At 41.2% G+C, this 15,225-nt stretch overlaps 1 protein-coding gene across 3 annotated transcripts in view; it reads right to left on the reverse strand.

The window, feature by feature from the left end:
* Window positions 1-15,225, reverse strand: part of IMPA1 (inositol monophosphatase 1) — a 450,995-nt gene that overhangs the window by 427,804 nt on the left and 7,966 nt on the right. For 2 of the 3 annotated variants that reach the window (XM_044089366.1, XM_044089367.1), the window contains exons 2-3: window positions 11,163-11,230; window positions 6,977-7,110 (exon numbers count right to left, since the gene is read on the reverse strand). In XM_044089366.1, the coding sequence (XP_043945301.1) occupies window positions 6,977-7,110; window positions 11,163-11,225 (197 nt within the window). In that variant the 5' untranslated portion in view covers window positions 11,226-11,230. The remainder of the gene's footprint in view (window positions 1-6,976; window positions 7,111-11,162; window positions 11,231-15,225) is intronic. The other variant, XM_044089368.1, reaches the window with a different exon arrangement.

Here is a 15,225-nt window from a genome sequence, read left to right on the forward strand (position 1 = left end):
TAAGTCCACCAAAAGTTCAGAGACCCCCCAAAAGTAAACAAAGTGCACACACTGTTATGCAAATAGAAACTACTACACATAAATGTGTCTCAACAAATAAGCCCATAATGCATAACACTTCTAAGCCAAATGTTCTGTTCATAGGCAGACAAATGTTCCCCTCACTAGGCTGGAGAAAGGGAAGGTCATGGTCAGCTGCCTGTCAGATGCTAGGATCAGTCAGATTGCACATGCACTCAAGTCACTCAACAAGTATCACTAGGACTTGGTCACAGTTCATGTTGGAGTGAATGACTTGAGATGTATCTCTCTGGACTATACGAAGAGAGACATGACTGAAATCCCAGACATACAAGGCAGGTATGACCATAGCCCTAAGCAGTATTCTAACTTCTCCCAGGATAATGCCACAGTATAAACAAAAAATTACCGACTTCAACAACTGGCTTAGCCTCTGGTGTCAGTCCACGAGGATCCAGTATCTGTCAGCCTGGGCTGACATTGTCGACAAGCCATGCTGCTCTGCCAGAGATGGTCTGTACCTGTCTCGTCTAGGCTTTCGGATACTGGCAAAAGCGCTTGACTACCCCATAGTGTCTTTTTTAGGCAATGTCAAAACAACAAACTTTCCAACATAACAAAATACACTTGAGGCAAACTCAAGGTTCTGCTACTTAATGCTGGAAACCTAAACATGAAGTTGCACTCCCTGGAAGCACTCCTCACCTTGGAAGATGCTGACGTCTGTGCAGTCACTGAGACATAGTTCAAGGCCACAGAGAACACCCCAGCCATGCAAGGTTACAATGCCTTCCACATGTTTAGACCTCAAAATAAGCGCAAAAGAACCAAATGTGGAGGGGGTTATCCATCTTCATTAAAGCCAAGTACACCTTGAGAATGGTCAAATAGTACGACTCTCTCAAACTACTCCATATCCAATTACCTCTAGGCAAAATACCCTAGCACATCATTGCTAGCTATAGGTCCCCCACCATGAACCAAGAAAAACACACAGCCTACCTAGAATTGCTGTAATCATTCTCCGTACAGCCTAACAACTTAGTCATGGGTGATTTCAACTATCCTTCCATCAACTGGGTGACATATATGAGCACAAGCATGCTTCCTCAGAGGTTCCTGGACTTTGTTAATTCAAATGCTCTAGAACTGATAGTCTGCATCCCCACAAGAGGCTCACATGTCCTGGACACATTGGAATAGGGAAATGATCAACTATCTTGACACCCTTATTTCCCATACAGCAGAGAGATTTAAGTCAAATATTTACAGAAAAAGAGACTTTCTATAATGCCTTTTTACACGACTCTAGCAGCCACCCACATACACAAAAGAAAAGTTTAGATAAAAGGGCAAGCAATACGGGTAGCAAGGATGACATTCCAGTATGAGGATGTCTGGGATGAATTAGCTAAGCTTAAACAAATGTTTATGGTGAGGGGATACTCAGAGAAATTAGTTCACCACTTGATTAAAGAAGTATATGATTGGTGGAGGAGGTAAGATTCAAGCCATTGTTAGGTGTTGGCCTCATCAAAACACCTGATAACACACAGGAGGTAAAATACGAGAAAGCATTCATTATAGAGCATAATCAGTTTTCCAGTGGGATTAGAGATATAGTCAAATGTAACTGGAACATTTTTAAAGGATAACAAGCATATACACAATATGGTAGGAGGTGGGCCAATATTTATTTCTACAACTGCAAAGAATTACAAACAATTGTTTGAAAATAAATTTCCTGACAATACACTTACAGATAGGGGAACAAACCCTTGTGGCTGTTGTAAACAGTGTTCATACATTACCAAGGTACATACCTTAGTGCTTGAAAATATACTCAATAGTAAGGTTGTTTTTCAAAAAGGGAACTGTGTAACAACTAGAGTGGTATACCTGGCAAAGTGTGATCAGTGTGTTCAGCATATTATATAGGTAAAACTGACAGAGCACTTAAAATACGCATTTATAAACACACAATACTGCAGACAACAAATAAACTAATGCTTTACATAAACATTCTACTATCTGTTCCGGTTTTAAAAAGTTTTTCTTTGGGACCTTTGAAATTATTAATGTTAACCCCAGGGGAGATGACTGGAAGGGCCGGCTCACAAACACAGAATTTTTTGTAGCAGCTCAGACTATGTGCCATCTTCCCTCCAAGTTTAAATGAATATGTGTCAGTAACCCCACTATTAAATATTAGGGCTGATAAAATGTATTTTTACCTTTTGGAACAACATTTCTCCTAAAGCATATGTTAAAATGCCTTTTTTATTTTCTAGTTTTTCAAGTTTTTAATGATTTCTATAATTTTTGAAGTGAATTTATGCAATGTGTCTTTAAGATTAATTATATTGCCAATTATTCTATTACATTTGAATGAATCACTAGAATATCTTGGCTAACAGTATAAAATATATGTACACTCAGTCTGATGAAGTCTCTGTAGTGGGACAAAAGTACTCAATTTTTATTAAACGTCATTGTTTCAGCCATCGTTGGATCCTCTGTGGTGTTACTGAACGTATGCATATTACTAGCACTTAGTCTCCTTCTCTTTATTACGGCCCTCCTATATGACTATGGGAAATCACTTGGTGGTCACCCCTTTCCTCTACGATTAAATTACTTGCAGATTTCCAAAATCGTGGAATTACAATATTTATTACTGCATAACTGAAGGCATGAAAACTGAAGAAGGCAGTGTATCAATATTCATTAAAGATAAGTATACCTCCAGATTGGTAGACAGCATGAATCCCTGGAGGTACTTCAGGTGCAATTAACTGTTGGTAGGACAATCCCAGTCAACAAATGTAAATAAATAAATAAATATTCAAGCCACTGCCAGCTACACGGCCTCCTCCATGAATCAGGACACCCATTCTGCCTATTTGGATCTACTTGAGTCTATCAAGATACATCCGAACACCATGGTTTTGGGTGACTAGTCCATTGACTAGGTAAATTACTCGCGTACAAACTCACTTGCCCAAAGGTTCCTCAACTTCATTAATTCCAATGCCCTGGATCAGCTAGTTGACACCCCCACAAGGAGTGCCAACATCCTGGATATGGTGCTTAGCACCCCCACTGTGAGGTCTTCCCTAGTGAGGTCTGACCACAAATTAGTCTCATTTGAAGTAACTATCACACCTGACCCCCCCCCCCCCCCAGCAGCAACTAAACTAAAAATTCTCCAAAGCAGATTATAACCTCTTACGGAATAGTATAAATAGTTTCACTGCACCTCCACCTTCAGATAGAATTGGCAACTATGCCGAATTCTACACAGATGCTTTGTACAAACACCTGTATAACTGCACTGACTCGACTGTACCTGACAGGACCAAAACAAGCTGCTCAAGGAAGAGCAAACCTGCCTGGTGGACAATCACCATTAACAAGCTTTACAATAAGAGGAAGAAACTGCTGTCTAACAGTAAGAAGGAGTGAGCCCTAAACTGGAAACACTCCCTCCTCAGCTTAAACAAGCAAATAAGACTTCTTGTGACATCCTACAAAGCTAACTACAAATCCAAATTAGCTTCCACAACTAAGGACACCCATAAGGCATTGTTTAGTTACATCTGTAACCTAAAATTAAAGGCCCAGATTTGTGCCAAACTGGTAGTTAATGATACCACATATACAGAGCCTGAGGATATTGCTAACCTGTTAGCCAACAGGTTCCATGAAAACTTCACTCCCCTGTCCCCACCATACGTACTACATGACATCCCTACCACATGTCCTCTATCTTGTATATCTAAAGAGCAGGTCATGATTGCCCTCTCTAAGGTCAAAAACACAGCATTTATGGGACCTAATAACATCCCAGGCTACATCCTACATGAGTTCAAACAAGAATTAACAACACCATTGGGGACTCTTTTCAATCATAGCCTAAGCACCAGCTTCATCCCAGCTGAATGTAAAATGGCCACTGTTATCCCCTGCACAAAGGTGCTTCTACTCACCCCAGAAACTACAGACTTATTAGACTGACTACCCTTATCAGCAAGGCCATGGAGTGTATCATCATGGACCTTATCAACAAAGATATAGGTAATCTCCAAATACTTTACCCTACTCAATTTGAGTTTGTCAAAGAGAGATCATGCCTGTTAAACCTGATGGACTTATTTGAGACAGTCTCCAAAGCCCTCGACGAGGGGAAATCTGTGCATACAGCCTACCTAGACTTAGCCAAGCGCTTTTGACACTATCCCCCACTCAGGCAAAATTGACAAACTCACCCAGCTGGGTACCAACCGTTACATCATTAGATGGGCCACTAACTGGTTCCCTGATAGAACCCATATAGTCAAAATAGGGGAATCCACCTCCAACAGCAGACCTGTAACCAGTGGTGTTCCACAGGGATCAGTCCTGGGACCTCTACTGTTTGGAATCCATTTCTCCGAAGTACAAGCTAAAACTAAAGCTCTGTGGCTAACAAAGTTTGCTGATGACTGCAAACTGGAAGTGGCCATAGAATCTCGAAACGATGTCAACCTCCTACAAGAGGGTCTTACACAAACAAATAACTGGTGTCAAAAGTCATGGCCTTAAGCTCAAGGCAAAAAAAATGTGTTACCATTCCTTTCGGTAAGAGCGATGTTCCTGCTAACTATCACATCAATAACAACACCTTAAGTACGCATTCAGTGGTGAGAGACCTGGACACACAGGTTGACAGCAACCTTAACTTTGATCATCATGTCTCACAGTGGTAAGAAAGCATTCTATATTGCTCACCTCATTAGTAAGGGCACTGCCCTCAGAAAAAAATTATCACCTCCTTGTACTCTTCCCTCATCAGGCCAATAATTGAGTACAATGCCCCTTTTGGTATGTACCTTTCCAAGCACCTGCAGCAATTGGAGAGCCACAAAGGTTCTTCACAAGGGAAATTCAAGGTCTTCGGTATCCGACCTATGAGGATCATCTGAAATCACTGTCACTTCATTCTGTTTCATACAGACAACTCAGAGGTGATCTCTGCCTTGCTTATAAGGCAATCTTTGACCCTGCTTTATTGGAAATGCTGCATATCCGTAAATCAAATGGTACACGGATTACTCACTCTAAAGGCTTTAACCTGGTATGTGACATTAATAGTACCTGCTGTATGGACAGATTTGTCTCCCAGACGTTACCACACCTTTGGAACACACTCCTGCTTCATGTCAAGCAGAGCACCTCACTGGCCCTCTTCAAATGTAATCTGGACAATTGGATGGGTAACCATAAATTCACCCCAGGGGTTCCACCTGCGTCCCTCCTGGACAGGGTGATAGGTGCTAATCGTGGAAATAAGGGTAAAATTTGGCTAGGCTTGAAAGAGCCCTAGAGTCGTTAGCCTAGTAACCTCCTATGATTCTATGATCCTATATAAAGATAATGGGCTCCAGTGTCTGGGCAAGAAGGATAAACTATTAAGATACTTACACCATATATTCCAATGTTGTGAACCTGCTTGATACAGATTATGTGAGGCAAAGTACATTTTCAAGGAAAGGGTTTACTTTCAGCACAATTTTTTTTTCCAGATATTAAGGCAAGGAGGGGGTAGTTTTGTTAAAAGTCAGCAGATTACATGTCCCCCCACCCCCACCCCCAACATTAACAACTCCCTGACCAGCTCTTACGGTAGATTTGTAGCATTTAAAAACAAACTAGATTTTATATGTTGGCCACTATAATATGACTACATATTCCCCAGCCGCAAAACTAAATACAAATAGGTTCTCTTTTCATGACTTTGTGGGTGAGTTTTTACTGCTCTTTACAGATATAAATATTTACTGCACAAAGCAAACTGCTGTAGAAAAACATAATCCATCTGTTATGCTTGAATTTAACCTTAATGTTTGTACACAAAGTTTCAGGATATACCTATTAACCTTTTGCATATGGCTCATATTCTAGTTTCAAAAGAATAATTGTTAATACTTACAGTTGCCTCCCATATTATGCTCTCAGTGGCCATAATTTGGCAAGACTGCATTCCAGAATTTTGGTAATTTGCATTTATGTTAAACAATGCAGATAATAAACAATATGTTTTCAAAACACTTAATATGATTCTTTTTGATAAATATATTTTCGTTCCCCTGCACCTTCCAGGACATATCCCCACTCAACCTGGTTTTAACCCTACTTCATCCTTTCAGAAAAATAGCTTATTGAAGCATCATGCTAGAAGCCATCTGGAGACTTATTTCAATGCAGCTCTAATGTCGCCTTTGCAGCCTTCTGGCTGGAGACACTGACTTTAACCCCATTCATCCCTTCAACAGAACAGGATATGAAAGTATAATGCCAGAAGCCATCTTGGGTTTTATCTTAATGCAGCTCTAATATCCCCTTTGCAGCTATGTGGTCAGACACCCAAACTGCATTTATCCCTTCAGATAGCAGCTTATAGGGATATCATGCAAGACACCATCAATGGCTTTATCACGTAATATGTCATCTCATCAATGGCAAGCTATCTGAGTAATGTTTCTGCAAAGACATTTCAATGAAACAGTAAAATACAACCATAAGTGACAGCATCAATTTAATAACTGCTCTACAGCAATGCAATATTAAACAAATTATCTGGAATTCTTTCCTTATTCAGTGAAATAAATGGGTCATCTGTTGTCAGTTGCTATACTGTACATGCATATCATACTAACAGCATCTGTACTTAGAAGGCAGTTTCTCTATTTCTTTCTGAATAGATTTTATCAGTTACTCAGAGTAATAGCATATCAGCTAAGGTTTAAACATTTTCTATAACTCTTAACATGTACAGGGTCAGCATATTTACTTTTTCTATTATGATGCATGTTCTGTTTCTGTTATTCTATTACTTATCTGAAAAATGACATTCTACTGCACCCAGTGGAAATATCCAATCACCAAACAAACAGAACAAAATTAGAGATCCTACCTATGGGATGGAAATTTCTCTTTGATAGAAGAGATAATCATTGCTTCTACTTTCTGATCTGTTTCTGTCACCAGATCTGCAGGAGAACTTTTCACCATTACTGAGATGTCACGTTTCATAGCTTCACGGATAACCTTTGAATAATGACAATATTAACACTGTTTAGTTACAAGCCTTATGTGTTGTATATGAAAGAAATTACTAAGAATATGCAAAGATCAGGATAATCAACAGAACAATCTTAACTCTCACCCTGCCATGCATAAGAACTTTCCCACTATCTCCATTACCAGCTTCGTGGTTATGGGCATCCTGAGGCAATGTAGACATTGCCTCATGTTTCCTGACAACCAGTTAATTTCCAAACAAAGTGATATGGTATGTAAGAGATGTGTTTACACAATGTCACTGGAGGCAAAGCTCTAACATAAAACCACGCCTAATATCAATCATGTTGTCAGTAGTAAACACACTGCACCCATCAAAGCAGTTCAAAGCAGACATGTAGACCCATATATGCTGAGGCACTTAAATGTAACCTTCCTAAATCCCAAAGACCTCCTAGACGAAGTACACATAGCAAATACCCTCAGCAGCCCAAAATGCACTTTCAAAATAATACCCACATCAACACATGCAGCCACATCTCACAGCACCTCTCCTTCTAAGCCCATAAGGCAAGCCACCACACAACCCATCATTCTGGTCATTGGAAACTCCATTGTGATATGCACTGATGTCTCTCTCACCAGGATGAGTAAGGAGAAAGTCACTGTCAGATGCTTATCAGGGTCCAGGAGATGCCACATAACACATGCAATCAAGTCGTTGGATCACAAGTTCTAGTATGACTCAGTCATAGTCCATGTTGGTGTAAATGGCCTGAGACGTAACTACCTAGACTATATGAAGAGAAACATCATGGAGCTCTCGGAATATGTGTCCCAGGCTGATATGAGCCTAGCACTGACCAGCATTTTACCTCCTCCAATGAAGCCAATCTGGTAGTCCCCTGCCACAATACAAATGGAAGATGACCGACTTTAACAATTGACAGTTTCTGGTATCATTCTAACAGGGTGCAATATTTGTCAGCATGGAAGGATATGGTCAACAGACCATACTGATTTTCCAGGGATGGTTTGCACTTGTCTCCTCTAAGCTTCTGAATATTAGTCAAGACATTGCCATTCCCCCATAGTGCCTTTTTTAGGAAATGACAAACTTAAAGTGCTTCCAACCATAGGCAAAATCCCATACCACTTCCTTGCAAGCTATAGGTCCCCATTTATTACCCAGGAAACCCATAATACATATTTAAACTTATTGGAGACACTCACTAACTAACCCGATTCCATATTCATGGGTAACTTTAATCAACCAACTATCAACTGGGAATCATATACCACACCAAACGTACATGCACAGAGATTCCTGGATTTTGTAAGTACAAACTTCTTGGACCAGACTGTCAATGTATCAACCAGGGGTGCAAATAAACTGGATCTGGTCCTCACTAATATGGGAGAGTGCTGCACACCTCCTAGTGTAATGTCTTCCCTAGTAAGGTCAGACCACAAAATGGTTTCCTTTGAAGTAAAAATAAAACCTGTTACCCCAGCTAACCCTGGAATATTCAGGAACTACTCTAAGGCTAACTTCCTACTATTAACTGATAACCTATCACAACTTCAAGCCGCCAAAACCCCCGACAACACAGCTGCCTACGTGGAAATGTTCACAGAAACCTTATACAAGCATGCTAATAGCTGCACAGAGGCAGCTGTACCCACTAGGAATAAGTACTGAACTAATTCAAAAAACAAGCCACTCTGGTGAAATTCACAGCATCAAACAGAAGGAAGAAAATCATGGAAAGAAATTAGGAGGTGCAACACACAGCAGGATGAAAACATTCTCATCAAACTAAACAAACAACTCAGGGAACAGATGAAGTCTACCAAAGCCAAATTTGTGGTAAAATTTGTCTCCCGGGCCAAGGACAACCACAAGGCATTCTTTAGCTATGTCTGCAACCTCAAAAGCAATACACACTTGTACGCAGAGCTCATTGTTAATGCAGCCACCTATACCAAGCCAGAAAATACAGCAAACCTACTGACCAACAAACTCAGCTCCAACTTTACCCCTCAGCCTTCCCTCAGGAAATACCATCAAATATAACTCCCCCTGTTAACTAGGGAACAGGTCCTTAATATTGTCTCTAATACTAGGAACACCACATCAATGGGCCCAGACAATACCCCTGGATGCATTCTAAATAGCATGGAACATGACTTATCAGGCCCTCTGGAATTGCTATTTAGCTGCAGCATCCAAACAGGCTTTGTGCCCCACAAATGGAGAACAGCAACAGTTATCCCTGCGCATAAAGGTGGGCCATCTACAGACCCTGGAAACTACAGACCCACAAAAGTCTCACTAGTTTCATATGCAAAGCAATAGAAGGAATTATCATGGAAATGATCAATAATGACACAGGAAACCTCCAGACACTGGATCCAACCAAATTTGGTTTCATCAAGGGCAGGTCATGCCTACTCAACCTAGTGGACTTCTTTGAGAAGGTCACCAAAGCAATGGATGAGGGCAAGATGGTTCAGACTGCCTACCTTGATCTGGCCAATGCATTTGACACAATATCTCACTAGGGCATTGTTGACAAACTCAAGAGGTTATGTATAAACCCTTATATCACCAAGTGGATAGCCAGATGGTTAACAGACAGATCCCATGAAGTTAGAATTCTGTAGTCCAACTCTACAAAGGATCCAGTCACAAGCAGTCTCTCAGGGATCGATCCTGGGACTGCTCCTTTTTGGCACTTACTTTGCTGAAATGAAGGCCAATGTCAATGGCCTCTGACTGACTAAATTTGCAGAGGATTGCAAATTAGGGGCAGTCATAGAATATCCACCCAACACAAATGTTCTCCAGTAAGGACTCACACAGAAAAATAACTGGTGTCAGAGCCATGGACTAAAAGTAAATGCCAATAAATGCATAATAGTATCCTTCAGGAAGTCCTCCACCACCAGTAACTACAATACTGACAACACACCTCTAAGAGTTGACCCAGTAGTCAGGGATTTGGGGACACACATAGACAGAAATCTAGTCTTTGACCATCACATGTCTACAATAGTGAGGAAATCATTCTATGCTGTGCAATTTATAAACAAAGGTATGCATCTAGGTCCAAGGAAGTCATTGTTCCACTGTATTCAGCATTCATCAGCCCTACCATCGATTACAATGCCCCCTTTGGTGTGTGCCTACCTAACCAGGCATATCCAACAACTGAAACATTCACAGAGGTTTCTCACTAAAAGAATACAGGATGTAAGTAACATGTTCTATGCAGAACGCCTCAAGGCCCTATCCTTGTATTCTGTCTCCTACACACTGTTGAGGGGGGAAGATCTATGCCTGGCATACAAGGCATTGTCAGACCACACCCTGATGGACCTCCTGCATATCCACAAATCAAACAGCACCAGAATTACCCATTCTAAAGACTTAAACCTTGCCTGAGATAAAAACAGGACCTGCTGGAGTGACAAGTATGTATCTCAGAGACTACCCTGTCTCTGGAACAGGCTCACCATTCATGTGAAGCTGAGTTCCTCCCTGACCCAATTCAAGTGTAACTTGGACAACTGGATGGGGAACAGGAAATTCATCCCTGCTTTGGCACCTATGCCTCTAACAAACACAGGCAACCTGTAAATGGTTCATTTCCCAGTCCCCTGTTTGTAAATGGTTCATCAACCAAGCCCCTGGTTACACTTATCAATGTACCAGAACTTGTCAGAGATTTGGGATGCATGCATAGGCTTAAAAAGGCCCTTGTAGTTGTTAGCTTAGTAAATACCTACGAACCCATCGTCTGACATTCTGATGGAAACCCTAACTACTGTTAACTTTTAACTCCACTAGAATGCATAAGAATCAATACAGGAACTAACAACAGCTGGCATTTTCTAAACAAAAGGCAGAAAGCTACTTGTAGTCTAATGTTATGTACCCTCTTCATTTCAGTTATAGAAGACCCCAGTCTACCTGAAAAGACTCTGTGAAACTTGACAGTACACACACTAAAGACAAGGTCTGCAAATGTTTTGCTTTAAATAGCATGCATCAGTGTTTTAAATTATGGACTTACCTGTCCAGCTTTCTTTGCTATAGCAACTGCAAAATCCATACATTCTTGCCAAGGATCAGTCATCTTCTCTTCATGCAGATATAAAAATATAATCAATAATAAAGTTCTAAGAAAAAGCATAATTATAGAAATAGCACCTATTACATACAAAACTACTCAAAGGCTGCAAAACATAAGTCATACTTCATCCATTGTCAAAGGAAAATACCCCATCTTATAAGCAAGGAGCCTGTGCTAACTTTACAGCTTACAGTAGGGTACAGTGAACAACATGTAATGTAGGATTCCCGGATCATTTGGTTTAGTTTAAAAAAAACACAAAAATAGTTAATTTCTTAAAAGTCAACAATTAAACTGCAGTAATAGTAGAGGTTGCACAATGCCTTGAAGACCAGCATCAAAACCCCTGCTGTAAAGTATTTTCATATTATCTTAGATTTTATTGAAATATAAAACACTAATTTTTTTGCTGAAGATACAAAATATGCCTACGTACATCATCCCCTAAAACTGATTTTTTTTCTGTCACTATATGATTAATCACATACATCTAACAAACTATCAAAGCATGCTAAGTCAAGGGAGGGTAAAATCCCAAAAGGGACACATTTTTGTATACTGCAGCCCACCCAAAAATGTATAAGAACATTTTTTTACCCTCTGTATATGAAACAGCCATCTGCTCTGCCCTACTAAAGTTTTTTTTTTTTTTTTTGCTCCAAGTTCTGACCCTAGGATTGCCAACTCTTTCGCATACCAACACTATTATGGTTATTCATTATCCAACACTGTGAGAACTACCTAGGAGACAAACAGGACTTTTTTTTTTTTTACTGTGCACCCCAGAATGTTTAAAGATCAAGTGCAAAGTTTTTTTTACCATTTCTTTTTGTTATAATTATGCCCTCAACTCATAAAGTGGGGTTTCTTACTCTAAAATGTGATTTTTTTACTTTAGTTACTTCAGCAGATGTATATTTAAAAAGTTTAATAAACTAATGTTTCTGTTTACTGTATGCCTAAAAACTGTCCACTTGCTTCCAGACTCTAAGTCATCCAGTCCCGCCTTCTGATGATGCATTAATACTGACATTCTTGCCGCCCCTGTAGTGCCTTTTTTAGGCAAGGCTCAAACGTCAAACGCACCACCATAGTAGATACAAACAAGTGAAATCTAAGGGTAATGCTACTCAATGCTAGAAGTCTAAACCTCAAAATGCACTCACTCGAGACACTCCTTAAGATGGAGAACATCGACATCTGTGCAATGACAGAGACAGAGTTTAAGGCTCCAGAGAGCACCTCTGCATTACCAGGCTACAATTCTTACCACGCCTTTTGGCCACCTAACCTGGACCAAAACACTAAAGGAGGACGCGTGTCCATATTCATAAAGTATAGCCACACTTCCAGGCTAGTTGCTCAACATAATGTATCCGAAATTATCCAAGTACAATTAACACTGGGCAAGACTGCAATTCAGGTTGTAGCTTGTTACAGATCCCCCACCATGCTCCAGGACAGTCACTCCATGTTTATTTGATATACTGGATAACATTAAGGTACAGCCCAATACCCTAATACTGGGAGATTTCAACTATCCCACCATTAACTGGGAAAACTGCTCATGTACTAAGTAATTTGCTCAATGTCTTCTGGAATTCATCAATTCCAATGCCCTGAACCAGCTCGTCCATACCCCCACTAGGGGCAGCAACATCCTGGACCTGGTCATTACCAATATGGGTAACAGATGCTCCACGCCAGAGATCAACTCCTCGCTGGTCAGATCCGACCACAAGCTAATCACCCTAGACATCCATATCCCGCCCCCACCCCATTAAGGAAACCACCGTAAAAAACTTCTCCTAAGCCAACTTCATGCTTCTTAAGACAGAAGGGGCTAACTTCACGACACCCACAGAGACGAAAAATAGAGGCACGACTGCTGAATCATAAACAAATGCACTGTATAAACACATACACAAGTGCATGGACCGTGCCATCCCCAACAGAACCAAGACGCTTTCCTCCAAAAAAAGGAAGCCAATCTGGTGGTCCCCTGCCATAAACAAACTCTACAATAGAAGGAAGAAACTGTTGCAAAAAAAAAAAAAAAAAGTGAAATCCCATGATTGCAGGAACTCTCTGGTCAGCCTCAGTAAGAAGCTGAGGTCCCTTATAAAATCCTCCAAAGCTAGTTACGAAAACAAAATTGCCATGGATTCTAAAGACAGCCACAAAGCATTCTATAGCTATGTCAAGAATCTCAATGACAACACTCACATCTGCTCTGAACTACATCACAATGGCACTAGATTTACTGAACCAAATGATATTGCCAACATCCTGGCAGACAGGTTCAGTGCAAACATTATCCTGCCCTCACCCCCCAAAGGCCCATCTCCATACCGGAAAATTGCAAAGCCCCTGTTATCACAGACGCACAAGTAAAGACCGCACTCTCCAAAGCCAAGAACACAGCATCCATGGGACCAGATAACATCCCAGGCTGCATTCTGCAGGAACTACAGAACGAACTGGCACCCCACTTAAGTACCATGTTCAACCATAGCCTCACTTCAGGCTTTGTGCCTACAGAATTGTTGCACAGTAACAGTTATCCCACTCCACAAAGGGGAAGCCACCATTGACACCGGTAACTACCGCCTCATTAGCCTGATAAGCCTGATCTGCAAGGCCGTGGAACGCATCATCCTGGAGCTTATAAACAAATACAGAGGTAACCTCCAAACTCTGGATCCCACTCAGTTTGGGTTTGTAAGACATAGATCATGCCTCCTAAACCTGACTGGACTTCTTTGAAGCAGTCACCAGAGATGTAGAAGAGGGAAAGGTGGTGCACACAGCCTATCTTGACCTCGCAAAGGCTTCTGACACCATCTCCCACTCTGGTATTATAGCTAAACTCACTGGACTGGGCATAAATCCCTATGTCACAAGATGGGTGGCCAACTGGCTCACTGATAGAATCCACACAGTAAAAGCAGCAGACTCCAAATCTGACTTCAGACCAGTGACAAACAGAGTACCACAGGGTTCAGTCCTGGGTCCTCTCCTGTTCGGTATCTACTTCTCAGAAGTCCAGGCTAATACAGCTGGTCTCTGGCTAACGAAGTTCGCAGGCGACTGCAAACTAGGAGTCATAATAGATTTGCCTAAGGATGTGGATATTCTACAAAGAGGCTTCACTGAGAATGATGCTTGGTGTCAAAGTCATGGCCTCAAGCTCAATGCCAAGAAGTGCATTGGCATCCCCTTTGGGAAAACACCATAACCATGAACTACCACATAGGCGGTAGCCTACTAAACACCGAAAGTGTGGTAAGAGACCTTGGGACAAAGGTGGACAGTAGTCTCTCCTTTGATAATCACCTCGCCACAGTAGTCAAAAAAATACTTCTACGTGGCACACTTCATCACAAATAGGTTCTCCTCCAGAAAAAGAGAGGTCGTTCCTCTCTACTCATCCCTCATCAGACCCATTATACAGTACAACGCTCCATTTGGCATGTACCTTGCAAGACATCTACAACAACTAGAAAGGCCACAGAAATACCTCACTAAGAGGATTACCAGCCTCAAACAGATGCCATATGCAGACCGTCTCAAAAAACTCCAGCTCTACTCTGTCGCATATCGCCTACTCAAAGGCAACCTCTGCCTAACATACAAAGCCATGTCTAACCCAGATCTGATGGACATGCTACACTTAAAGAAATCCCAATCTCTCCGAGCCACACGCTCCATGGACCTAAACCTTGTCACCACAATAAACAGAACATGGTGGAGGGATAGAATCCTGTCCCAGAGACTTCCCATGCTCTGGAACAGACAACTCATTCATGTCAAACAAAGCTCCTCATTAGCCCTCTTCAAGAGAAATCTTAACAATTGGATGGGAAACAGGAAATTCACCCCCGGGTCACTTCTGCGCCTCTGCTCGACAGGGGCACAGGAAAATAATTTTCTTGGGTGGAGAACCTCTTTTGGCTAGGCTTATATAGGCCCTAGGGTCGATAGACTAGTACTTACCTATGAA

The sequence above is a fragment of the Protopterus annectens genome, chromosome 12.part0 (assembly GCF_019279795.1).
Source record: "Protopterus annectens isolate FY-2018-M chromosome 12.part0, PAN1.0, whole genome shotgun sequence".
Lineage (NCBI taxonomy): Eukaryota > Metazoa > Chordata > Ceratodontiformes > Protopteridae > Protopterus > Protopterus annectens.